Below are 26,852 nucleotides of genomic sequence, written 5' to 3'. Positions count from 1 at the left end.
ACACTTAAATAACACAAAAATGTTAAAATTGTAATAAAAACAGATACAGACCACATATAGTACTATCCTAACTACATTTTGTATTTTTTTTAGTACTCCCTACACCCAACATGGGACTCAGACCCACAACCCCAAGATCACAAGTTGCACACTCCACCGACTGAGCTAGCAGGCTTCCCTATGTTTTGTTTTGTTTTGTTTTGTTTTGTTTTTTTTAAAGATTTTATTTATTCACTCGAGACACAGGGATACAGAGAGAGAGAGAGAGAGAGCACGAGCAGGGGGAGAGGCAGAGAAAGAAGCAGGCTCCCCACTGAGCCAGGAGCCGGACGTGGGGCTCGATCCCAGGACCCTGGGATCATGACCCGAGCCGAAGGCAGATGCTTAACCATCTGAGCCACCCAGGCGCCCCTGTTTTGTTTTGTTTTTTAAGATTTTATTTATTTGTTTGACAGAGAGACAGAGCACAAGCAGGGGGAGTGGCAGGCTGAGGGAGAAGCAGGCTCCTGGCTGAGCAGGGAGCCTGATGTGGGACTCGATCCCAGAACCCTGGGATCATGACCTGAGCCGAAGGCAGACGTCCAACCAACTGAGCCACCCAGGCTCCTCCCTTCACTATTTTTTTTTTAAAAAGACTTCTGGGGGCGCCTGGGTGGCTCAGTCGTTAAGCGTCTGCCTTCGGCTCAGGTCATGATCCTAGAGTCCTGGGATCGAGCCCCGCATCAGGCTCCCTGCTCCGCAGGAAGCCTGCTTCTCCCTCTCCCACTCCCCCTGCTTGTGTTCCCTCTCTCACTGTGTCTCTCTCTGTCAAATAAACAAATAAAATCTTTAAAAAAAAAAAAAATAAAATAAAATAAAAAGACTTCTGCACTGAAACAAAAATACTAGAAAGGAACACACCAAAATATTTACCATGTTGGGGTAGCATGTTACTGTTCTTCAGCTGCAAGTGACAGACACCCACCTAGACTGACTGAAGTGTTTTGTTTTGTTTTTGAAAAGGAGAGGTAAAATGTATTGGCTTCATAATTTAAATCTTTCAGGCATGACTAGATTCAGGGGCCCAAATAATATCAGGACCCATTCATTCTCTCTCTCCCTCCATCTCTCCACTCCTTTTTCCTCTATAACCTTAGTGAATGTTCCAGCATACCTCCTGAGATTGACTCACTGGGCCAATATGAACAATCGTCTGGGGTCAGGAGGATGCATTGTTCAGATTGGCCGAATCTGGGTCTTGTGCCCATCCTTGGAACCAGGGATTGGGTCAGTCCCACCCAAACCATGTGGACTGACAGTAGCTACAGAGAGCCGTTTCCCAAAGGAAAGCCCAGGGATTATTATCAGAACATGAAGTAGGGAAAGGGACACCAGGCAGGCAAAAGCAGGAGCCAAATACTGGTGATATGACTGAGTAGTTACTTTTCTATTTAAAACATTTAAAAATTTCCTCCTTGGGGGCGCCTTGGGTGACTCAGTCAGTTAAGCATCTGACTCTTGATTTCTGCTCAGGTCATGATCTCAGGGTCATGAGATGGAGCCCCAAGTCAGGCTCCACCACAGAGTCTGCTTGGGATTCTCTCTGTCTCTCTCCCTCTGCCCCTTTCCCTGCTTTCTCTCATGCATGCTCTCTCTCAAATTAAAAAAATAAAATTTTAAAAAAGAAAAAAAAAAAGAATGTCTCCTGTGGACAGCATATAGTTAGGTCTTGCTTTTCTATGCAGTATGACAATCTCTATCTCAATTAAAATGTTTAGTCTAATTAATGTAATGTAACTATTGATGTTTGAATTAGTTCTATAATTTTGCTATTTGTTTTTTGTTTTTCCCATCTGTTTTTTGTTTTTCTTGCCTATTTCGGGGTCAGTTGAATATTTTTTAGAGTTCTGTTTTAATTTCTGCAAGTACTGATTTTAATTCAGAAAAATAGTTTCAAGAAAATCTCATCAATTCAGCCAGCGTTGTTGCTCATTTCTCTTTGTTCCGGCAGGATAATGAAAGCCCTTGCCAATGGTGGAGTGCCTGTCCCCAAAGTTCTTGGCCTCTGTGAAGATTCAGGGTAATGTTCAGATTTCTTTCTTTCATTACATATTCAAACTACAGAAGAGAAACGCCCATATAGTAGCTCAAATCCCAGTTTGTTAAAGTGAAGACAAATAAAATTTGGGTGAGAGAGAACAGAGATTTTATAGCAACCTCCCCTGGAAGTTCACAGAACTTTAAGTTATCCTGAAAGATAAAGAAATGCCTGCTTTTGTGAAAATTGGTAGAAAACATTTTTTTATCTTTTAAAAAATTTATATCCATCTAGTTTCATGTTGCTTGTTTTTGTTAATTTTTTATTGTGGTCCTTTTTTTTTTTTTAAGATTTTATTTATTTATTTGACAGAGAGAGACAGCGAGAGAGGGAACACAAGCAGGGGGGAGTGTGAGAGGGAGAAGCAGACTTCCTGCCGGGCAGGGAGCCCGATGCCAGGCTTGATCCCAGGACCCTGGAACCATGATCTGAGCCAAAGGCAGACACTTAACGACTGAGCCACCCAGGCGCCCCAGGATAAACAGTTTTAATGGTAGCCTTTTTAAAACAACGTTTTAGAATAGGAAACTGGTTTCTAATAATGACTAAAGAATGGATTAATGACATTTTGGTGTGTCACCTTAATATTACAGGGTGGTATATGTGTCACTCACACTACCAGATAATGATAGAAATAACATCAATAAGAAGAAGGGATATTTATTGAAGCCTCATTGGAACCAGGCAATCCATGTATATTTGCTCCCCTAATTCTTAAAACAACCCTTTGAAGTTTTACAGATTAAAACAACAAAACCCAGAAAGGGTTAGTAAGTCTCTCATGATCACACTGCTAGGAAGGGGCAGAGATGGGATTTAAACCTGGTTCTGTATGGCTCCGAAGTCCCCCTCTCAACATGCTGCTTTCCTCCATTATCACACTTAATCTCCATTCCCGTGGCTTCCACGAGTGGACCAAACAGAAGAGAAACATGCTGGCAAAAACGTATAGACAGGGCTGTGTGTGTGGATTGGTTTGGGGATGGGGTACTTCTAACCCTCTGTGCTGATGTATGAAGGAAAGGAAATGTCCAGCACTCTGGGTCTGAACTCCTTCCCCAGCACTTGGAGCAAACACACAGAAAGAGCAATGCTGGGGCACCTGAGTAGCCCAGTCTGTTGAGTGGCTGGCTCTTTTCAGCTCAGGTCATGATCTCAGGGTCCTGGGATTGAGCCCCACGTTGGGCTCCACATTCAGTGGGGAGTCTGCTTGAGGATTCTCTCTCTCTCTCTCTCTGTCCCTCCCCCTTCTCTCTCATGTGCACACGCTCTCTAAAATAAATAATCTTAAAAAAAAAAAAAAAAAGCAATGCCATGACTAACAGCCTGCCATATTATGAGCTGGACCACTGAAACCCCCTGTCTGTGTCCTTCCCAGGGTCATTGGCACTCCCTTCTATGTAATGGAATACTGCCCAGGCCTCATCTACAGAGACCCCTCTCTGCCAGGCTTGGAGCCCAGCCAGAGGCGGGCCATATACACTGCCATGAACAGAGTCTTGTGCAAAATTCACAGTGTGGACCTCAAGGCTGCAGGCCTAGAAGACTATGGGAAACACGGTGAGCAAGAGGCCATTTGTCTTTTGTGCTGATGAGTTCCTCATTGGTGCCCCTGTTTTCAGGATTTGCATCATGTCAGGGTATTAATGCACCTAGTGTTTGCTAAATGTGAGGTGGGCTTCTTAGCCCCCTACTTGGAAATCCAGTTTCATTTTAATGGAGGTGTCATTTACCTAGATATATTATCCTTGGATACGTCCCTTCACGGCCTACAGAATCTCTCTTCCCTGCAACTTTGATCTTGCTGGACCATTTCAGTCTTTATTTTTTCTGGTACTGGCCAAGAGTATTTAAGATACCTTCTTCTGTTGTTCACTCTTTCCCCTAAATATTCTTTCAACAGGGGATAGACTTTTAAAATGCCATTATGCCAAGGTATTTTGTTTGTAGAGTTTGTTTCTGCTTGTTTTTTTACTGTCTGAGAGTTCCAGTTGTTCTTCATCCTCATTGTTAGTGTCGTTCTTTCTTTCTTGCTTTCTTTCTTTCTTTCTTTCTTTCTCTTTCTTTCTAAGTCAGGTGTATTGAAGTGTAGCAGTCTATAAATGTGACAGACACACACAATTTTAAAACCACCATCACCAACTGTCTCCATGCACAAACTTTAGCATGAGCCAAAGAATTTCACTTTTTCTGCCCTGCAAAGCTCAAGAGTATTTGACTCTTGACCAGTATGTATTCTTGGCTATAGTCAAAAAGAATCCCCCAGCTAAGCTGTGTTTTTTTCTTTCTCTGCTTTTAACCAAAACGTGTTTTCTGTAGGACCACATCAGAGGCTGTAGTATGTCTCCTGTGTACATCACCTTCCTGCCATTTCTGCCAAGTCACCTAAAGCCCCACCTCTCCACAGGCACATTAGCTGAGTCCCCACAAGTAATCAGTTTGAAACACTTTGCTACCACAGAGAAAGCTTGCTGACTTCCCAGCCCAAACTGGGGGGTTCTCCCCATCCCTTTAAGTACAGCCAGATCCATGCCATCCCCCCCTCCATATTCTAACCTGTTGACTAGAGATACCAACTCTAGTAGTAACCTCCACCTCATTTGGAAATAAAAATTTATTTGTTGTTTATCTGAAATTCACATTTAACTGGGTATCCCGTATTTTATCTGGCAGACCTAGTCACCAGTAAAAAGGCCAGTAGGCAAAGACAACACATGTTGTCCATATTGATCCATTTTTTCAAGATGGAAAGAGCACTGGAGCAGAAGTTGGATGCTAATTTGTCAGGGACGTTGGGCAAGTCACCTTACTTTGTCATCGTTTTCTCAATAGTAAAGGTTGGGTTAAAAAAACCGTCCTTTGCTGCCATGGCTACCCCAGTGCTTTGAATGAAGATGAAGCCTCAGGCAGATGCAGTGATGGGCAGTGTGACATCCTGTCCTGGAGAGACAACAGCTTATGGAAGTCCCTCCCATGTGCTGTCTGAGTGGATCCTTTGCCTTTTATTTTTAAAGTAGACTGTTTTGATGCTCTTTCCACTGACCTCTTAGCACAAAGAGGCAGAGCAGAAATCCGATGTGATTTCATGTGACCCAAGGGCCACTGGCCGTGTTTTGAGCCTAATAGCATACAGCAGCTTCATCATGCTTCACGTTCACTGATCCAGCTACAGAGGCATCAGATCTTCCTTTTCAAGAAACCTGCAATTTCTCTGGTGGTGTCAGGGATCCAGCTGCTGGGCAGGGCATTGGCTATAAATAGCTACTACCTTTGTGCAAAGGGTGGCATATTTAAATAAATTTACATATTCAGATACATTTAAATATTTGCTTGCACAAGTGAGTATCTCCAAGAAACTGGTCACATGGGTTGCCTTTGGGTAAGAAGAGCTGAGTGGCTGGGCAGAGGGTGGGAGAAAGACTACTGTACATCCTTCTGTCACTTTATTCCAAGCCATGGGAATGTATTATCTATTCAAGAGTACACATTTGCATTTATTAAAAAAAAAGAGAGATTGCACACAAACATGATTTCTAATTAAGAGGGACTTTTGACAAAGATCCTTTAGGTACAGTCCAGTTACCATAAAGAACCTTTCTACCACCAATGACCTGCAGGGAGCACATAATCCTCTTTTCTTATCCCAGAGGGGCAGTCTGCTGGAGGAAGGATGTTTCGGTGCCTTGGCGGCCTGATAGACCAGTGGCCAATAGAGCCAGAGACACAGGGGCAGCCGTGTCTGTTTCCCGTGAGAAAGGAATGTGTGCAGCGCTAGTTGGTGTGTTTGGGGTGGAAGCTCCCAAATCCATATAGATTTTCCTGAAAGGCTCCTTTCACAAAGGCTCAACTCCTGTGTATGGTTTTTTTTTTTTTAAAGATTTCTTTATTTCGACAGAAAGAGAGAGTGTGCATGTGTGCCTGTGAGCTGGGGGAGGGGCAGAGGGAGACAGAGAGAATCCTTAAGCAGACTCCTCACTGACTGTGGATCTCCAGGCAAGGCTCGATCCCACGACCCTGAGATCATGACCTAAGTCAAAACCAGGAGTCATACGTTTAACCAACTGAGCCACCCAGGCTCCCTGGCTCAGCTCCTGTGGTTTTTGGATTTGACTTATTATTATAATAATTTTCAAACTTACAGAAATGTGAAATAGTACAATGAATAACTATATGCCCACTACTATATGGTTAACTTTTGCCATATTCGCTTCTCTCTTTCCCTCTCCCTCTGTTTCTCTCTTTCTTTAAATATATATATGTGTTTAAATATATAATAATATATATATGTATTTAACAATAATATATATTTAACAAAGTTGTAGAGACCCTAACACTTGACTCCTAAATACTTCAGTAGGCATTTCCTAAAAATAAGGACATTCCCCCATACCATTATCGCATCCAAGAAAATTTACAATTTTCCCTGAATATCTAAAACCCAGTCCATATTCAGATCCATTTCATCAGTTATCCTGTTATATCTTTTTTTAAAAAGATTTATTTATTTATTTTAGAGAGAGAGAGAGAGAGTGGTGGGGAGGGGCAGAGGGAGAGAATCTCAAGTAGACTCCACACTGAGCGTGGAGCCCGATGTGGGGCTTAATCTCAGGATCCTGAGATCATGACCTGAGCCAAAATCAAGAGTCAGATGCTTAACTGACTGAGCCACCCAGGTGCCCCTCCCCTTATATCTTTTATAAATGAATTTTTTCCCCCGATAAATCGGGATCTGATCAAGGAATCTAGAACAGTCCCTGCACAACCTGTTTTTTTCAATGAATTTTTTAACAGACCAAGTCAGTGGTTTATATATTTGTCTTGATTATTTCCTATGGTTTCATTTACTTCTGTCTTCTGTTTCCTATGATTCTGAAAACTAGAAGTTACGTCTAAAGGCTTGATTTGTTTTGGATTACATTCCTGTGGACTTTGACCTCCACTTCTCATGGCCCAACTAGATCTTGCAAAGGACAGGTGTCTAGACGTTCCAGCTGTGCAGCGGACTCCACAGAAGGAGCTTGATCTCTCTAATCTTGTCTTCAAACCCTTCAGCCTCTGGGGCCCATTTTTCTCTCAGCTGAGGGATGGAGGCTTGGCTTAGAGCCAGGGAGCTGACACGTTTATTAATTATATTAACAGTGACAATAATTGTCAGTTGACAATAATCAGGACAATAATAATGGCCACCATTCATTGAGTGGCCGTCTGTGCAGCTCAGTATTTGGCCTGTTACGTATGGATTTTGGTTAGCCTTCACAACAGTCCTATGGAATTTAGGTGTCAGTACATTCATACAGAAGAAGCAAGGGAGGCTTGGAGAGGTTAAATCAACTGAAGACCCTGACTGAGCCGAGCTGACTTCAGAACTTCTTCCAGCGTCCCGTCCCAGATATAACTCAAAAGTTTCTCAATGGTGGTATCTCTTGGGTTTCTTAGCAAACAACTGAATAATGATACAAATGCTCATGTAGTACTTACTCATGCCAGGAACATCTCCAGGGGCTTTACATATTTTATCCTCCCAACAACTCTCTGAGGAGCATCTCATTGATGAAGAAAAACCGAGGTACAGAGATGTTAAGTGACCTGTCAGAGATCACAAAGATAGAGAATGGCAGAACTGGGAATCATACCCAGGCAGTTTGGTCCCAGAGTCCATGCATTTAGCCAACCACTGTTGTTCAGCCAAAACGGGATTTCTTAAAGGCTGCTAGGAAGCTCGTAGGAAGTCTGAGAGGGCCAAGGATCAGGTTTTCGGGCCTTGTGGCTGGGAACAACACCCGCATCACACTGATCCAGCCACGGTGGCGGGAGCATCCTGTGAGAAACTCATAGGTCATCAGAAGAGCATTATCAGGGCTTTCACTGTTTTGGTTACTTTCTGGAACCTTTGGAGGATGTTAGAGTGGCATACCTGTTCGAATTCTCTTTCCCTCAGGGGACTATATTCCACGGCAGGTGCAAACCTGGATTCAGCAGTATCGAGCCTCAGAAACCAGCACCATCCCCGCGATGGAGAGGCTTATCCAGTGGCTGCCCCACCATCTTCCCAGGCGACAGAATACGACGGTGGTGCATGGGGACTTCAGGTAAGCATGACTATGAGGAGGGGTGAATATCTAGATGTGAAAAATGATGGCCAGGGCAGTTGAAGAGGGAATTAAGCAGCTGGCCTGAGCCCAATTTACAGTTGAGGAGGATTCCCTTTACAAAGGATCTACGTGTGCATGACCTTCTAAGGCAGGGTCTCTCCACCTTGGCCTGTGGACATTTGGGGCCAGATAATTCGTTATGACTGGGGGCTGTCCTGTTGCCCCCAGGTTTGAAAGTGCACACAGGTGCTCCAGTTACTATGACCACATAAAAATCTCCCAAATCGCACGGCTACAAACAACGACAGAAGTTGTTGTGCTCACGAATCTGCGGTCTGGGGACAGGATCACTTGTTTCAGCTGGGGTGGCTGTCAGGCTGGGCGCTGGGATCTCCTGGAGGGTTGCTCCTGTGCCTGGCCCTGGGGCAGAGAAGACTGAACAGCTGGGCCTTGGGCCTCTCTCTGTCTCTTTGTGGTCCCCACACGGTCTCTCCAGCATAGCGGCTTCTGGGTATCTGGACTGCTTCCCTGGGGGCTCAGAGCTGCAAAGGTGTGTGTTCCAAGAGAGCGCTGTTTGGGAGCTGATGCCCTTTTCTGAGCGAGGCTCTGGAGTCACTTGGCATCACTTCCACCTGCGTTATAATTGTTAGAAGCCTACTGCTTCAGGCAGCAAAGACTTAGACTCTTCCTTCTGTGGAAGGAGTGTCCAAGAACTTGCAGACCTGTTTTAAACCCATCACAGGGAAGGAGGGATTACCAGAACCCAGAGAGGATCGCTATGTGGAGAGGGCTACCTGACCGAAACTGGCCCCTCGGAGAGGAATACAGCGTCCCTCAGCCATCTGCCCCCTTCCCCGTCTCCTGCTGGTGTCCTCATTGGCTGAGCCCACTGGAGCCAGAGGGCAGGGGAGCTCGTGGACAGGGGCACCGAGGGGCTAAGGGGGTGCGGAGTGCATTTGGAGGGGCAAATGGAAGACACCCAGCACAGAACACGCCCCAGTGCTCAGTTTTCCTTAGAGCTGTCTCTCCATTCCTTCTGTGGCTTATTCAGGTTGGACAACCTGCTGTTCCATCCAGAGAAGGCTGAGGTACTTGCTGTCCTTGACTGGGAGCTCTCTACCTTAGGCGACCCCCTTGCGGACGTGGCCTTCAGCTGCCTGGCTCACTACCTGCCATCCAGTTTTCCCGGTTCCCTGCTGCGAGGTAGGAACTGCTCAGGGGCAAGGAGGAGGGAACGAGGCAGCTCCATTCTCAGAACACCCGAGGCACAAAGGTAGCGGTGATGGCTGTTGGTGTGGGCGCATGAAATTGAGGTCCTGGTGGTTTGGGTGGAAAATGTACTTGGAATGCATTCCTATCAGTGCGGGGAGATGGTAGGGTGTATTTTAAGTGAGAAGGATGTGTGCACAGACCCCTCTTATGTTTTTACACAACTAATTTCTATTTAATTTTCTAAATTAAAAATACAAGTTTATTTTAAAATGTTGGAGCCAACAGATAACAAAAGGAAAAGTTAAAGTCGTGGATAGACCCAGACATGACCATTGCCAACATTTTCATCTTTCTGTGTGTGTACATACGTTTGTTTAAATGAAAACGCGATTCTATGATTTTGTGGCCAGCCTTTTCTCAATTATGTATTTTGGACATGCTTTCATGCCATTAAGTATTTTTTCTACAGCATCATTTTTAATCATGGAATAGGATTTTATTGAATAGAATTAACTTAAGACATTTGATTATATTTGGATATTTAATTTGTTTCTGATTTCTTTTATATTACTTCCCCCCAACCCTCACAAAAAAGGCAGTGAACATCTTTGTAGGAATAACTTCGCCTATATTATAAGGTGTATCCTGGACAAAGTCCTAGGAACAAAATGTGTTACATGCTTCTAAGCCATGAGAAGGTTACAAATGAAGCAAATCAGTAAAAATGTTTATTTGTTGTAATTATTTTTTTCATAATTTGGCAGGATCTTTTTTTTTTTAAAGTAGGCTCCACGCCCAGCATGGAGCCCAGTGTGGGTCTTGAACTCACGACCCTGAGATCAAGACCTGAGCTGAGATCAAGAGTTGGATGCTTAACCAACTGAGCCATCCAGGTGCCCCGGGATCAGGATTTTTCTTTCAGTACCATTTTTTATCAAATGGCTGATGGAAAATAATATGCATCCACCCTGAACTATGGTCCAGATGGAAATGGAGGCCTCTTATTCCTTCCTTTACTGCCAATTTATTTTTTTTAAAGATTTTATTTATTCATAAGAGAGAGAGAGAGCAAGAGAGCATGAGCAAGGGGGGAGGGGCAGAGGGAGAGGGAGAAGCAGACGCCCCGCTGAGCAGGGAGCCCATGCGGGACTCAATCCCAGGATGCTGGGATCATGACCTGAGCCGAAGGCAGACGCTTAACCAACTGAGCCACCCAGGCGCCCTGCCTTTACTGCCAATTTAGTCTGAAACTTTGGAGGGCCAATTTGTGAATAGCTTCAAGCCGGGATCCCAGCCTTATGAGGGCAGAAGAGCTGCTGAAATAAGGAGTTGAGCCTGTGAACTAGCTGTGAAGCTCATTGCCAAGGGAGGAAATGATTTTCATAATTTAGATCCCTGCGGCCACAGGGGGGTGGGGAGGTCACTGACTGCCCACCCAGAGATGGCTCTGTCTGTCGCCTCAGGTTTGCGTGACTGTGATTTCACTCAGCTGGGCATCCCTACCGCAGAGGAGTATTTCAGGATGTACTGCCATCACTTGGAGATCCCTCCCCCTGAGGACTGGAACTTTTACATGGCTTTCTCCTTTTTCCGCATGGCTGCAACCCTGCAAGGAGTCTACAAGCGCTCGCTCCCAGGTAATGCTGCCTCAGGGTCGGAATCACAGCCACGCAGCTTCTCCCCCTAGGAACCCCCCTGTGGCCACAGAGGCTTTGGAGGGACCAGTTTGCCAGAATTCTACAAGATTCAGTTAATTCAACCATCTGTCATTAATGGCACATATATATATTCTTTAAAACATTTAAACTTTTAAAAATTATTTTTAAGAGTTATTTATTCATTAGAGAGAGAGAGCGAGCATGTGCAAGTGGAGGGAAGGGCAGAGGGAGAGAGAGAATCTCAAGCAGAATCCCCACTGAGCACAGAGCCCGACTTGAGGCTCGAGCTCACGACCCATGAGATCATGACCTGAACCTAAATCACAAGTCGGAAGCTCAACCGATGGAGCCACCCACATGCCCAAACATTTAAAAAAGTATTAACATAACATACAAAAAAATTAAAGTAAAAACCTACATAAGAATTAAATCATAAAGAAAAATACAAAATCATTTTCCTTTCTTCTCAGTATCATTTCTTAAAGATAAATACTACCATTAATGGGCCCCCCATTTTTTTCTGTGTATCTATCTTATCTCTAAGGTTTTTTTTAAGATTTTATTTATTTATTTATTTATTTATTTATTTATTTATTTATTTGCCAGGGAGAGAGAGAGCACAAGCAGGGGGAGCAGGAGAGGGAGAGGGAGAAGCAGGCTCCCGGCAGAGCAAGGAGCCTGATGCTGGGCTCCATCTCAGGACTGTGGGATCGTGACCTGAGCCAAAGGCAGACGCTTAACCAACTGAGCCACCCAGGCGTCCCTCTCTCTCTCTAAGTTTTACAAAAATGTGATCAGCCTACATGCATTTTTTGTACCTTGATTTTAAAATTTTTTATGCTTAAGAATTCCTATGAAATATTTGTGTATGTATACATATAGGATATGATGTGTGTACATATAGGATATACACATATATATGATTATCATATATATACTTTACAACAACATAAGATACATTCCTTGCTTTTTTTTTGCACTTAACAATATTTCATAGAGACCTTTCCACATGAGTATGTGCAGATATACATCATTCTTTTTGATTTCTATAGTATGTTCCATTGTATGGATGTAGCGTAATTTATTTAACCCATTCTCCTAATGACATATTTTTGGATTGTTTGCACATTTTTGCAATCACAAATGGTGGTTGGTGAACATCCTTTTTCACACGTGTGAATATACCTGAAGGATAAATTCCCAGAATTAGAATTGCTAAGTTAAACTATGTGCATTTTAAAATTTGTAATGTCGCCAAATTGCCCAGTAAGAGGATTGCTGAAGGAGAAAAAAGATAATGTTTTCTTAGATGGTGCTTCTCCATACATGGGAAAATGCTTTATTGAACTAGCTGGGAGTTAGTTCTACGTTATATCTTGTTCATCTGAACTTCTGGGAAGAAAAGTTAAGTGTCGACAGTTGAGTCGGATATGTATATATAAACGAACGTATCACCTACAGAGTGTTTACGTATATATATACACACACACATATGTATATATATGAGAGTATGGCACAATCTTACTGGTTTTAATTCTAGATCTTATAGGAGAGTAAATCAAATAATCTCTCTCCTAAATTAGTTAAGAAGATAGAAGGCAGGGGCGCCTGGGTGGCTCAGTCCGTTAAGCGGCTGCTTTCGGCTCAGGTCATGATCCTGGGGTCTTGGGATCGAGCCCCACATCCGGCTCCCTGCTCAGCAGAGAGCCTGTTTCTCCCTCTCCATCTACCTGTCACTCTGCCTACTTGTGCTCTCTCTCTGTCAAATAAATAAATAAAATCTTTAAAAAAAAAAAAAGAAGATAGAAGGCAGATTACAGTTTGCTTCCTATGTGGAAAGGAAGACGGGCAGAAAGAAAGCACATAGAACCTGCCAGAAAGTCCTAGAAATGGTGGCTATCCTAGTAGCATTCTGTACTCCCAGTTTTCCCCATGTCATAATCTCTAAATTCCATTTCCACCAAAAGGAACTGGGACTTCTTAGAGAAGTGACTGTGTTCAGGTCAAGGGCAGGACGTCTGCAGGTGAGCCTGGAGCACTTGTCATACCAGTAGGCGAGGGAGCTGTGGAAGACGACTGGGGTCACATCTACTGCACCCAGGAGTCAGCCTGAACAGGCCCCCACGTGCTAACGACAGGATACACTGAGCACCAGTAAGGATGGAGAGAAATGGATGGAAACCCATCAAGTGTGTTTACATCCATGAGTAAAGAGCAACACTTTTAAAAGAGTCAAAATCTCATTGGTGGCTTTGGAGCACACCAGGGAACCAACCCATTATTCTAAAAATTGATAAATAAAGGAGAAAAAAAATCAAGGATTTATCCTGCCTTTCGTATACAAGTTCTAGGTCAGGCTAACCAAGTAACTGATGAGCGAAAGCTTCTCTCTAGGGAAGCATCCCAGACAGAATGACAGAATTAACAGATCACCAATTATCCACCCCTAATACATTAATGGATCTGGAAAATAAGCATCAATGGTGCTAACATCAGCAAGAGAGAGACGGCCAGACATTACGTACCTCCCGGTGCTTCTCCCAAAAGTCAGACCTGGATCTGACCGAGTCTGTAGTGCTAACTACCACCTCACAGGAAATAGGGTTCAGAGGAGCATGTTAAACAGGACCCCTGGGGCACAGCTGCTCACCAAGTCCAGATTCGGGGATACTTCACAGATTCTTCAACAAATGAATGTCAGGGGGGAAGAGAAAAGATGAAAATGGAACCTGCAGATCAAAAGGGACTTAAGGGGCACCTGGGTGGCTCAGTCGGTTGAGTGTCCAGCATCTGACTCTTGGTTTCAGCTCAGGTCATGATCTCAGGGTCGTGAGATCAAGTACCAAGCACCCACATAGGGCTCCACGCTCAAGGGGAAGTCTGCCTCAGGTTCTCTTTCTCCCTCTCCCTCTACTCCTCCTTCCTCCTTTCTGGCGCTCTCTCTCTCTCTCTCTCCCCGTAAAATCAATCAATCAATCAATCAATCAATCTTAAAAAAGGGGGTAGATTTAAAAGACACATCAGCGGGGCGCCTGGGTGGCTCAGATGGTTAAGCGTCTGCCTTCGGCTCAGGTCATGATCTCAGGGTCCCTGGGATCGAGTCCCGCATCGGGCTCCCTGCTCCTTGGGAGCCTGCTTCTCCCTCTGCCTCTCTCTCTCTGTCTCTAATGAATAAATAAATAAAATCTTAAAAAAAAAAAAAAAAGACACATCAGCGGGGCGCCTGGGTGGCTCAGTTGGTTAAGCGACTGCCTTCGGCTCAGGTCATGATCCTGGAGTCCCGGGATCGAGTCCCGCATCGGGCTCCCTGCTCAGCAGGGAGTCTGCTTCTCCCTCTCCCGCTCCCCCCTCTTGTGCTCTCTCTCTCTCTCTCAAATAAATAAATAAATAAATCTTTAAAAAAAATAAATAAATAAAAGACATATCAGCCATTATAGCATTTGAATCTTTAGATCCCTATTTGAAAAAACAAATTATAAAAAAATTTTTTTATGAGAGGCGCCTGGGTGGCTCAGATGGTTAAGCGTCTGCCTTCGGCTCAGGTCATGATCTCAGGCGCCTGGGATCGAGCCCTGCATCGGGCTCCCTGCTTGGCGGGGAGCCTGCTTCTCCCTCTCCCTCTACTGTTCCCCCTGCTTGTGCTCTCTTGCTCTCTGTCAAATAAATAAAATCTTCAAAAAAAAATTTTTTTTATGAGATAGTGAAATTTGAATTCTAACTGGACAGTTGATGACATCAAAGAGGCATAGTTTTTTTTTTTTTTTTAAGATTTTGTTTATTTATTTGACAGAGAGAGACACAGCGAGAGAGGGAACAGAAGCAGGGGGAGTGGCAGAAGGAGAAGCAGGCTTCCTGCCGAGCAGGGAGCCCGACGCGGGGCTTGATCCCAGGACCCTGGGATCATGACCTGAGCTGAAGGCAGACGCTTAACGACTGAGCCACCCAGGTGCCCCTCAAGGAGGCATAGTTAACTTTTTTAAGCATGATGATGGTGTTGTGTGTTTTTAAGTCTTTGTTATTAGACATAAATGAAGTATTCATAGATTTACATCTATGATGCGATGTTTGGGATTTACTTCAGAAAAACCCAGGGCAGTGAGGATGGGGATGACAGAGAATGAAACAAGATTGGCCATGCTCTGATGATGGTTGAAGCTGAATGATAGACACTTGCAGATTCATTATACTCTTTGCTCCAGTTGTGTGTGTCTTTGAAATTCTCCAAAATGAAATGTGATTAGAAAGAAACCCAGCAGTAGGTTTGCTAGTACGCAGGAACGTCTTAGCTTTGAGGTCGTCAACACCCCAAGCCTGGTGGCAGCATGTGGACCTCAGCCAGGTTCCCATATTCTAACGAGAAAGGCAGTTGCAGTCGGGGAATTGATCATTCATTCACTAGTATCTGAACCTCTACTAAGCCAGGTACTGTGCCGGGTGATACTAGCAAAATACAAAGTTGTGAGCAAAACAGTGTCCAGAGAAAATCAGCATCCAGAGGATTTCCAGTTTAACGTTCTCTGATCTGATAATAGAGGTCTCAATAAGCAGGAATTCTTGGAAACCATATTTTCCCTTCCCCCAGGCAGCATTAGCTCTAACCACCCTTTCCTAATTTGTGTTAGGGCTTTGCAATGAAAGCTAACCAGAAATATTTAATTAAGAGAGGGCTGCTGGGTCCATGAGGTACCAAACAGGCCTGACTATCTGTAGACATTTTCTAGGGGACCACTGTGTTCTCACTGGATCCTGCTTCTGTGCCTGGGGATAGGCTGAGTAGATTCTGAATTATCCATTCTGGAATCTCTACACCCATAAACTGCATTGGATTGTCCCCAATTAACTATCAGGACACCACTTGACAGTTTCAGGATCCTGTGTGCCACGCGAGTGGCTTCACGCTCCTCTTGTGCTCCGTCCTCAGTGTGCATGTGGCTCCAGGAAGGGGGCTGTCTGGTTCCTGACTGCCCCCCCACCCCCGGGGCCCGGCTCCGTACCTAGCACCGAGCAGGTGCTGAGTAAAGACTTGTCCAGTGGCCTGCATTCCCTGCTGTGTAGCAGATGGATCTGGTTCCTCATTTGTAAGGAATAGCATAGTATCTTTAACACCAAACTTGCGTGAAAATGGCTCTCGTGGGAAACTGACCACAGCAGGGGCCAGGAGAAAAGCAGGCCTCCGCAAAGATCCATTTATTGATACAAAGAGAATGAGGAAAACACAGTCTCTTTAGAATGTGGAAAGGTGGGGTGCCTGGGTGGCTCAGTCATTAAGCGTCTCTCTTGGGCTCAGGTCATGATCTCAGGGTCCTGGGATCGAGCCCCGCATCGGGCTCCCTGCTTGGCGGGAAGCCTGCTTCTCCCTCTCCCACTCCCCCTGCTTGTGTTCCCTTTCTCACTTTCTCTCTGTCAAATAGATAAATATAATCTTTAAAAAAAAATATTTAGAATGTGGAAAGGCTAAAAATAACCTAGGAGAGCTGGCTGTAAAGAAGCTCACGATAAGGACACAATACACACACTTCATGGGTGGATGTCAGATGCAGTCCACCGAATCCCAAAAGCCGCGCTGAAAGACTACACGCCCTATGATGTATATACTTCTGTGACATTCCAGGAAAGACCAACTACAGAAATAGAGATCCAAAAAAAAGATTAAAAAAAAAAAAAAGAAATAGATTAGTGTTGCCAGAGGCTGGGGCAAAGGATTGAGTTTACAAAGGGACACCACGGAAATTTGGGGATGATGGGCATATTTTGTATCTTGATGACAGTGCTGGTTACCTGACAAAACTCAGAATTGTACACTTTTATAAAGAGGGTGTATATACACTATACCTCAATTTTTTAAAAAATGTACATGAAGGGGCGCCTGGGTGGCTCAGTCAGTTAGGTGCCCAACTCTTGGTTTCAGCTCAGGTCATGATCTCAGGGTTGTGGGATGGAGCCCCGTGTGGACTCCCTGCTCAGCGGGGAGTCTGCTTCCCCTCTCCCTCTGTCTCCCCTCCCCTTGCACGCATGCATGTGCTAGAATACGTGCACACTTGCTCTTTTTCTCTGAAATAAATAAATCTTAAAAAATTTTTACATTAAAAAAATCCTTCTCCAAAAATGCCTTGATGCATGTATTTAAAAAAGAAGGGAGCAGTGATCTGTGCAGAGCGGGGTCCAGAGACCAGCCACTAATCTGGTCCCCAGTGACCCTGTAACAGTTTTGCAGCAGGGACAGTTTAGGGTAGTGCAGGGCTCTCAATAGCCCACTGGTGACAGCAGAAGCGACCGGGGGTCTTCCTGATTTCATTAGTTTCTTTAGAGGGGAGGAGCAGGGAGCAGTCCAGCTGAGCTTGACTCCTGGCTCCCAGCCCACTGATGGAAGCGTGGGCACGCCTCCTCTCTAAGACCCAGATCCTTGTCCGTAAAGTGGGGAATAAAACCGTCGTCGTGCTTCAGGAATTCAGTGAGCTATAATCATACACGCAGAGCACTTAGCACCATGTCTGGAACGTGGCAAGTGCTCAGCAAATGATAGTCGCTGCTAATAGCATTATTAGGAAGGGTTGTTTGGGAGTAATCACTGTTTTTCTTTGCTTCTGCTTAGGGCAAGCAAGCTTGGCAGCCGCCGAACAAAATGAAAAGCTGACTGAATATATGTCTAACCTGGCCTGGGATTTTGCAGTCAAAGAAGGGTTCCGGGTTTTCAAAGAGATGCCAGCCACAAAACCACTAGTGAGGTCCTGCCACACTCAGGCTGGTCACAGCCCCTGCTGAGCACCCCCCGCGCGAGCAGTTACATCGTCTTCGCAGACTCCTCCCCAGCTCAGGCCTCAAAGGGAGCTCTGGTTATCTGTCCAGAGGGCCTTTCCCCACCACTCGGGGCTGTACCTGTGACTGCAGCACCCCACTGCGTCAGAGCTGTGGACTCACCAAGCCTCAGTGGGGGACGCACCCCTTCCCTGCCGGTGGAACACCTCAACGGAGAGTTGGTAAGATGTCATCAACACGGCAGAACCTCAGCTCCCTGACTGGACACATCTGTTCCCCTCGGAGGCAGGGAAGAGATGGGAGGGCCGAGGTGAATTATCTTTGCTTTCCATCGTTGTCGGGAAGAGCCAGCTCTAAGATGCCTCAGTTTTCACTTCATGGCTCTTTCTGTGAGACCGTGTCCTCGCCGGGTAACTCAGCCCCGGCCGAGGACCTGCCACGTCTGTGGTTCGTGCCCCGGGACACGTGGGCTCGTTATTTTATGCATATTTGTATTATGTCAATTTGAAGCCATGTGAAATAAAATGCATCAGTTCATAAAGTCTCTCTTTAAGAATCCGTAATGTCAAAGCCAGAGGGCTAGAGCCCACTGCCAGCTGTTGACAGACAGGGACACCACGTTAGTGATAATGGAAATTCCTTCTGTTCTTTGTCAGGAGGAGTCGTGGCTTGTGTGAGTTTTTAAGTTATTTGAGATCTTCAGGAGGAGCACACATTTTGCCTATGATGCAGCCACCACCTACTTTTTTTTTTTTTTTTTTTTTTTTACTTGGTTATTTCTTTTTTTTTTTTTTTTTTTTTAATTTTTTTTATTGTTATGTTAATCCCCCTACATTACATCATTAGTTTTAGATATAGTGTTCCATGATTCATTGTTTGTGCATAACACCCAGTGCTCCATGCAGAACGTGCCCTCCTCAATACCCATCACCAGGCTAACCCATCCTCCCAACCCCCTCCCCTCTAGAACCCTCAGTTTGTTTTTCAGAGTCCATCGTCTCTCATGGTTCTTCTCCCCCTCCGATTTCCCCCCCTTCATTCTTCCCCTCCTGCTACATTCTTCTTCTTCTTTTTTTCTTTCTTAACATATATTGCATTATTTGTTTCAGAGGTACAGATCTGAGATTCAACAGTCTTGCACCACCTACTTTTTAATAAAATGGCATTATCACTTTTTTCTGGTTACAAGCCGATTGCAAAATAACCAAAGCTCAAACATGACAAGAGTATAAAAAAGAGTTCATGACATAGAAAGACTTCTGTAAAATTCTCTGCTCTCTGAAATAATTACTGTCAACAGCTTGGTGTATTAGGCTCCCAGCTGCTTTTCTCTATTACATACTAACATATTCCTATGTTGTAATGGGATTGTTGTATACATTCGCATCTCCCACTTGCTTAGTTAATTTAATGACACATCAGCACCTGGAGATGGGACTGTCCAGGGTTTTCGCAGTATGGGTGTACGTAATTTGTCTATCCTCCCCTTGGCTGAGGGACACCGAGGGTGTCTCATTTGGCAGGCTACATCATTCTGGATCACTTAAGCAACAAAGGACATTAGCTAGCTGCTGACATGGACAGGGAGGCTGAAGACCCAGCTTTAGAAGTCAAGCAAAGACAGGCCACAGGGAGTGTGGCCAAGGCTATCACAAGAGCAGCTGGCTGGGAGGTTCTTTGGGAAGCTTCCTCAGGACTCTGGAGTTTGAGATGGGAATTTTCAGAGGGCAGGGGATCCGGGGAGTAGGTCCCAAGGCCATGCCTTCATTGCCACGAAGCAGGGAGAAGGAGGGCATGTCTGGCCCCCTTCACATTCTGCAGTAGGAGACTCTGCCTTGATCCCATCAAAATTTATATAGTGAGGGAGTCCTCCAGCATAAGAAGGTGATTTGGGGTGCCTGGGTGGCTTAGTCGGTTAAGCGTCCGACTCATGATCTCAGCTCAGGTCTTGATCTCAGGGCCATGAGTTCAAGCCCTGAGTTGGGCTCCACGCTGGGCATGGAGCCTACTAAGAAAGAAAGAAAGAGAGAGAGAAAGAAAAAGAAGAAGGTGGTCTGGGTCCTGTGCAAGCAAGGTGCATTGAATGTTCTTACGCATTTCTATGTACATTTACTGTTTCTCGACAGGATAAATTCTTTTAAGTAAAAATACTGGTCCAAGAATGAGACCATTTAATGTTTTAATAAATGTTGCCAAGGTTTTTAAAAAGATTTTTAAATTTTTAAGTAATCTCTACACCCAACATGGGGCTCAAACTCACAACCCTGAGATCAAGAGTCACACACTCCACCAACTGAGCCAGCCAGGCGCCCAAATATTGCCAAGTTTTGATCAGGAAGGTGCTTACTAATTTATGCCCCCATCAGTAATGCGTGAATTGCTCTTCCCACCACTGCTTCCCACCAGCATACTTCATCCTCGCGCATGTAATGTAAGCTGGTCAAGGGCACAGAAGCACTAGAAAAGGAAACACTCATGCAAACACCTCCAGACTCTAAAAGGAATGCCGAGGCAAAACCTAGAGTAGGGATCTTTCTACTTCCAGTTATATCTGAATGGGAACATGATGATAAGTAAGATTTGTGGGTAAAGTGGTGAAACTGTAGCTCATGGCTTTTATCCCAAGTGTCATTACTCCCATAAATAGGAAGATGAATTTGGCCATTTCCGGTGCATTTCACAAATCCTGTGAGGTATGCCTTGTTAACCTCAATTTAAAGGAAAAGAAACGGATTTGTCCAGAGATTTGTCCAGCTAGGAATACTAGCGTCTGGATTCCTGTCCAGAGCTCCTGGGTTCAAATTCTGTGGGTTCCCCACACATACACAAGGACATAATTAGATCCATTTCCTTAATTCTGCCTCTTCAGAACTCCCTTGCTTCTTACTCCCCAGCCCCCAGCCTACTTTATTTGTTCCAATTAATCTGCCCTTTCGCTCCTTGGTCATTGCATTCAGAGCTACTGAGCTTAATACAAACGGTGAGACCAGTGCATGTACTGATACTGAAAATACGTCATTAGACCAGGCCCGATAATCGGTGTAAAAGTCAGGCTAGCTGGACCCCTCCCCGTAAGAAGAAGTGACGGTGATTATATTCATGATCACTAACATTTAGTGCAGCCGTCGGCTTCTGTGTCAGACACTTCATATTCCCTGTGTCATCTCATTTAACCCTTAAAACAGCCCAGTCAGGTGGGCGTTGTGGACCCTCCTTAGGTCTTTGGGCTGCCTAGGGTTCGGTCCCCTTTCTCGGTGGCAGCATCCCAGTTTCATCTGGGGGCACTCCTTTCCCCCCTTTGGATACAGTGGCCAAATTTTCAGGGTGCCAGTCCAGCCCTCCTTGGCCAAGAAGTGGGCACATGCACCAAGCGAGGCCAGCCAGACTGTCCGGAATTGGGAGAGTGAACAGTATTTTCAAGAAGAAACATTGGCATTCACTCATTCCTCAGGAGGACTGCTGAGCGTCCTGTCCCCTGTGATCCTCTAGGGTGTCTGTTTCAGAGCCTCATTCTCTAACCTGAGCTCCTGAGAACCTTTCCATTCAGTTCCTTTTTTCCTGTTAGTTAGCGACACTTGGTGTTTACTGCTACAACTCAGTAGTCCTGACTGATGGATGGGTAGTTATGTCCCGTTTCACAGATGAAGAAACTGATCAAATATCTTGCCCGGCAGGTATGTCAGGAATGGTGCTAAACTGGATAATCTGAACGAAGGCCCGAGCTCCTGACCCTCAGGCTAGACTTCCTAGTTACCTGGCTAGGAGCTACATTTAGAAATCTGGGGTTACTTGTCCCCTCAGTAGGGAAGCTGGTTCGGGGGTCTGCTTGTGCACCATATCAAAGCGGCTGAGGCTGCCGCCACATGTACTGGGCCTGGTTCCTATCAGGCACGCTAACGGATCCTTCAGTCCCCTGTGTTCACGGCGCATGTTCTAGAAGATTCATTACAACCCTAGTAATGCTAACAACGGTGGAGGGTGGGGTATGTGGGGTGTCTGGGATATGGAGACTGCAGGGAGTGAACCGACAGCCACCATCACAGCTAGGACCCCACACCCCAGGCCTCCTCGTGCTCACCCCACCCACAAATCTGCAGGCTTTCTCTCCAGCCCGATGATGCTGACTCACATCATTATTTTTGGCACACACTTCGTTTCTGGCTCTCTACTTTCCTCCTTCCAATCCCTTTCATGATTTTCCATAGGCCAAAATAAAAAATCATCCACTGTAGTTCCCTGACTTATTTTTCCTGGAGAAAGCCAAGGCTGAAAGACTTTGGAAGCTTTTCCTACCCTTGGAGACGGATTCTGAGATAAAAATACGGAGCAGGACTGACCAACATTGAGTGTGCACATTTGTGTGAACTCCTGGGCATGTCTGTATGCTCCCGAGTTTCCTCCTTTACAATTATCCTGAGCGTGCAAGGATATACTAGTTCTCTGCAAGAACACCAGTCCCCCTCCTATGTTTCGGGCTTCCCTCTGGCTTCACTGGCTGCAGGAACACATCCGAACTCAAACTGCTCATGAGGGAGGACGGCTTCCAGCAGCTGGCTGGAGCCAGAGCAAGAAAGCAGCTCAGGATGGGAGTCTTCCAGAAAAGATGGGAGCCATGCGAGTCATGGGCCTGGCTGGCTTCTGTGAGTCTTTGGCCCCCCAGTTCCAGTTGGTTTTCTTTCAACAAAGGAGGTTCATGGCTGGGCTTTGGGAAGAATCTTCAGGAAGGTATCAGAGGGCAATGTGACTTGGAAGGAGCTCTGGCTCATGCTTTCAAGGTATTTGAAATTTTGAATATGGACACGGGAGTCACTGTAATGCCTCCTCTCCTTTTCAGATCTTTAATTGTTCTGCACCAGATTTGGGGAACATGAAGCTTCTGGTGCAATACGGCCCAGGAGCAAAAGGCCCACTGGCTGATTCTGTTGCCAGAGGGAGAGGCCAGCTCCCATTCGGCTAGGACTTCGCCCCCCCTGCACCTCGCTTGGGACACCACCCACTGGAGCTCCTCCTCATCAGGCCGGACCCCTGTGGGGCCCCTCCAGGCTCTGCTGGACAGGGAGCCGGGAGTGACGGGCCCTGGCCAGCTCTAGGCCGATGTGATCTCACTCAGGTCGCCTCATCAGTTGCCACCAACCTGAGTCTTCCATCTGAGAGAAGAGCTTCTACATCACAGTCACCAGGGGTGGATCTCAGGCATTCGGCCTGACATTCATTTTTCCATGACACTTCCCTGGGTCTGTGTTGATAAGCATGTCTCTCTCTCTGCCCTGCTGTTACCTGGGAAACAGGATGCAGAGAAGATTCTGTCTCTGTGCTCCCAACAGAGGCAGCAGAGCCCAGGAGAACCGGAGGTCCTACGTGGGTCACCAGATGCATCACACATGTGACGCGCTGGGAACCTCTCCTTCACTGTCCCACTGTCTTCAGTGGGCCCCGGGCATCCCCGCTGGAAAGGCAGAAGGTCACCTGTCAGTGGCTTCCCCCTCCCGTGAGATCACGTGTGCAACAGCACAGGGGCCCAGTGAGAATCCTGCCCTCCGTCCTACATTCACTCTGCAGGGCCCTCCCTAAGTGCTGTGTGGACCTCACCTCCGCAGGAGGTACGGATCATCGCACCCATCCAACAGAGCAGGAAACTAGGACTGAGAAGCTAGCCCCCTGCCCACACGTAGGGAACCGAGAACGCAGGGTTGGCCTGATTCTGAAGCCTGTGCCCCTTACGTTGACGGCGCCTGTGGGAAGAGCAGAACGGGCTGCCAGCGTTAATGTAGCGGTTTTCAGCCTCTTGTCTCTACATTATATTTTCAACTCTACGTGGTACTTTTTTGAAACAATTGCTCTTATGATGTTGGATTCATTCCTCACGGGGACAAAACCCAGCAGCTCTCATTTCTAGTCAGGAGCCCGCGTGCACTCATCTGATTACGTGAGGTCTTAGCTCCATCTGCCTGCTGGCTGTGGCTTTCCTGGGCCCGACTGCGTCTGTGAAGAGAGCTCATGGCTCCGGCGGCAGATGAGAGGGCCTGCCTCTCTCCTTTCCTCTCCATCCTGGATCCTCGCTGCCAGCTTGGTGTGTTTAGGGGAGAAACAGACCCACAGGCCCCCAGCCACTGGCAGCATCGTGCTCTCGGTTCCCATGGATACTCCGGGGACGAAAATCATCCAGGCTGTGACAGCGGACGGGCTGGAGGACGCTCCGGGGTAGCATCCCAGGAATGGCTCACCTCTGTGTGTGGCTCTGGGCCTGGGCAAGTGGCTCTGGGCAGTCCTTGTTCTGGATCGGGGTGCAAAACCTCCGTGAATATGATGACATTGGGAGGGCCACATGCTCCTGCATTTGATTTCCATACATGAGTATCAACCACAAGGCAAATTTCAGACAGGTATTTTTATACTTTCTTTTTTCTCTTCTGAACTTAGAAGATAAGCAAGAATCTGTGAGATGAGGAGGCCACGCAAGACAGAAGCAGGAGGCGGGACGTGCACTGCAAACTTTCTCTTCTAGATCCCAGTAGACAGCTGACCTCCAGGCTTGGAGCCCCTCCCACACGGGCTCTTTCTCTCTGCTAACAGCGTTCACGTTTTTATTTTCAGTGTTTCCAAAGGATCACTACGGTGTTAAAGTCACATCCCACCAAGGAGTTTCGGTTCAAGGTAGAGTCATCATGTTTTAGAAAACAAATGGCAAAATATTCATTTAACACAGCAAATCAGTGATTTATTTTCCATCTTTAATAGGCTCCTTCCTGCCCTCCCTTCCCCGTCAACCATGTCCCAGACAGAAGGCTGAGTAAAGGGCAGCAATATTGGCACAGGTGACCTGAACTGTTGCAAGGGATAAACACATCCAAGGGAAACAGGTAGACAGACTGCTCAGCGGGAATCTTTTGGGTGTTTCAGCAGCCCTGGTGAAGTCCTGTTTGAGCAGATAGGTGTACTCGAGGAGAACATGGTCTGGGTCCCTGGCCGAGGCTTCAAGATCGCCCAGGGCAGACTGGATCCCAGCAGGATCCACCAATGCATATGGCTGACTGGATCATCAGGGAGGGTCCTGGTGCTCGGAAAGCCCGCTGAGTGCTTCTCCTTGTGCCTGCTCTGACCTGGAGCCACCTGTCTGTTTTGCCTTTGGACCTCAAATCCTAACCATTTTCTGAGAGCACTTAGCAGGTGAAGCAAGATGATATTCTTGCCAAGAAGCTGTGTCCCTGTCTTTGCTTTGCATCTGTTACTTGGTGAAATCTGAAATTCAGAGCAGAATGAGTCTCCCTCTGTCGAGGTGATCAGAAGGAAAAGGCCAGCCTCTATGGCAAGAGGGGGCAAAGTTCCAAGGTCCAAAAGGCCATGGGCTGCTGAGGACCACTTCTGCTACTGGCTCATCTTTAAACATCAGCTACCAGAGAGAACCCACATTGGTGGCTTTTGTACCTGGGATTCTAGAGTCTAGCCCTATACCACCCTCCTTCCCCAGCATGTCCACAGAGACTTTATTCTTTGATCCCCTGAAAGGTTGGAAGCCCATGCAAAAGAAAGCTATATTATTTGACAGAGAGAGACCGTGCGTGCACAAGCAGGGGGAGCAGCGAGTGCCTGGCTCAGAATGGCTCTCTTCCTGGAGATGTCCCCTGACAGCTGCGTGATAATGAAGGTTCTGGAAGACTTCAGCTGGAACCATACCTGCTGTCCACTCTGCTAGGTGACTTCTGCCACCGGGAGATCTCTAGGTTAAGATTTGGGAAGGAGGCATGATTGAATGGTTAGGCTGGGACCGAGCCCTGCATCAGGCTCCCTGCTCAGTGGGGAATCTGTTTCTCCCTCTCTCTCTGCTGCTCCCCCTGCTTGTGCACGCACGGTCTCTCTCTGTCAAATAAATAAATAAAATCTTAAAAAAATAATAACGTAAAAACTGATGAGTTTAGAAAGTGGTGTGATACGACTTGAGTTTTAAAAAGATCTTTCTGTTCTCCAAAGTTCACCAGAATAAAAAAAGAATAAAGGAGGATTACAGCTGGCTTAAAGTTCCCTAACATTGCACACAGCTCTAAAAGAACCACCTATGAAATTAAAAAAAGAGAGAGAGAAAAGAAAAGGAAGTGGGGGCAGAGCCTTAAGAAGCTACAGAGCAAAGGATCCGGAGAATATAGGAGATCTAACCTGGTCCTAATCTGATGTTTTTTCTACCTCCAACAAACAGTTGATGTTTCTGATAAGCCAAATGTATTAACAAATGGGATGATGCTCTCAGCATTGTGCTTCTCTGAAATGCGAGTCAGTTGTGGTTGCGGGTGCACGCTTGGGCATGAACAAGCTTGGTGGTAATGATCTTGCCTAACCAGTTTTATTTGTGAAACACTAAACATCTTGCCACCATCCTTACATGGCTGGACCGACCTGTCTTCTTCTTAGCTGTGGGAAAGGGAGCAACATGTGATCAGAACATGCTAACGATTTTTCCTTCTCACAGGAATATTCTATCCCAAAGCAACTGAACGTTCGCACATTCCTCTGTTCCTCTCTTGACAAGCATTGGAGGCTGGATTTCTGTAGGGCTGAACCCTCCCCAGTGATCCTGTGACAGTCAAACGTCCACAAGGTTCCATCAGGAGTGAGGACTCTGGTGGGGGCTTTCAGCCCTTCCCGTTCTCCCAGCTCCTCATTCTCCCTGCAGCAACTTGTGGGCATGGCATCCACAAGCTGCCCATGCTCCCCTAAGCCCTGATTTCAGATACTATCAGATACTTCCAGAATAATCCTATAGAGGCTGAAAGAAAGACTGAATCCCAGACAACTTGCCTGGCTGGGCCCCCTCAAGACAACAGCCGGAAATGATCTCAAAGAACATTCTCCACCACATACCCCCATCTCAGAGTTTCCACTGGTAGCTCAGAGATGCCCATTGCCTGTCAGCACCGAGGGCTGCAGAGCTGCCCAGGGATAAGTGGGCAGGCCAGGAACACAGCCTGCCCTTCTGCAGTCATAGTGAAACGTTGTGTCAGCCCAGGGCTGAAACAATGGTTGAACATCTCTGAGACATGTTAGTTGGTATTTATACTGCCTTCT

At 46.2% G+C, this 26,852-nt stretch overlaps 2 protein-coding genes across 10 annotated transcripts in view; one reads left to right on the top strand and one right to left on the bottom strand.

The window, feature by feature from the left end:
- ACAD10 (acyl-CoA dehydrogenase family member 10) overlaps positions 1 to 18,336 on the top strand; it is a 37,778-nt gene extending 19,442 nt beyond the window's left edge. Inside the window, exons 8-13 of one of the 4 annotated variants that reach the window (XM_078060955.1) lie at positions 1,991 to 2,059; positions 3,456 to 3,637; positions 8,016 to 8,166; positions 9,221 to 9,372; positions 10,845 to 11,018; positions 17,632 to 18,336. In XM_078060955.1, the coding sequence (XP_077917081.1) occupies positions 1,991 to 2,059; positions 3,456 to 3,637; positions 8,016 to 8,166; positions 9,221 to 9,372; positions 10,845 to 11,018; positions 17,632 to 17,801 (898 nt within the window). In that variant the 3' untranslated portion in view covers positions 17,802 to 18,336. Of the gene's footprint in view, positions 1 to 1,990; positions 2,060 to 3,455; positions 3,638 to 8,015; positions 8,167 to 9,220; positions 9,443 to 10,844; positions 11,019 to 17,631 lie in introns of those variants that run through there. The other 3 variants (XM_078060957.1, XM_078060956.1, XM_078060958.1) reach the window with 3 other exon arrangements.
- BRAP (BRCA1 associated protein) overlaps positions 1 to 26,852 on the bottom strand; it is a 94,908-nt gene that overhangs the window by 49,527 nt on the left and 18,529 nt on the right. For 3 of the 6 annotated variants that reach the window (XM_078060960.1, XM_078060959.1, XM_078060961.1), the window contains exon 3: positions 7,556 to 7,663. The exons of the other annotated variants lie outside the window; for them this stretch is intronic. In XM_078060960.1, coding sequence (XP_077917086.1) covers positions 7,556 to 7,625 — 70 coding nt within the window. In that variant the 5' untranslated portion in view covers positions 7,626 to 7,663. The remainder of the gene's footprint in view (positions 1 to 7,555; positions 7,664 to 26,852) is intronic. 6 annotated transcript variants of the gene reach the window in all.

The sequence above is a fragment of the Halichoerus grypus genome, chromosome 13 (genome assembly GCF_964656455.1).
Source record: "Halichoerus grypus chromosome 13, mHalGry1.hap1.1, whole genome shotgun sequence".
NCBI classification, from domain to species: Eukaryota; Metazoa; Chordata; class Mammalia; order Carnivora; family Phocidae; genus Halichoerus; species Halichoerus grypus.
This window is presented reverse-complemented; position numbering and strand designations above follow the sequence as displayed.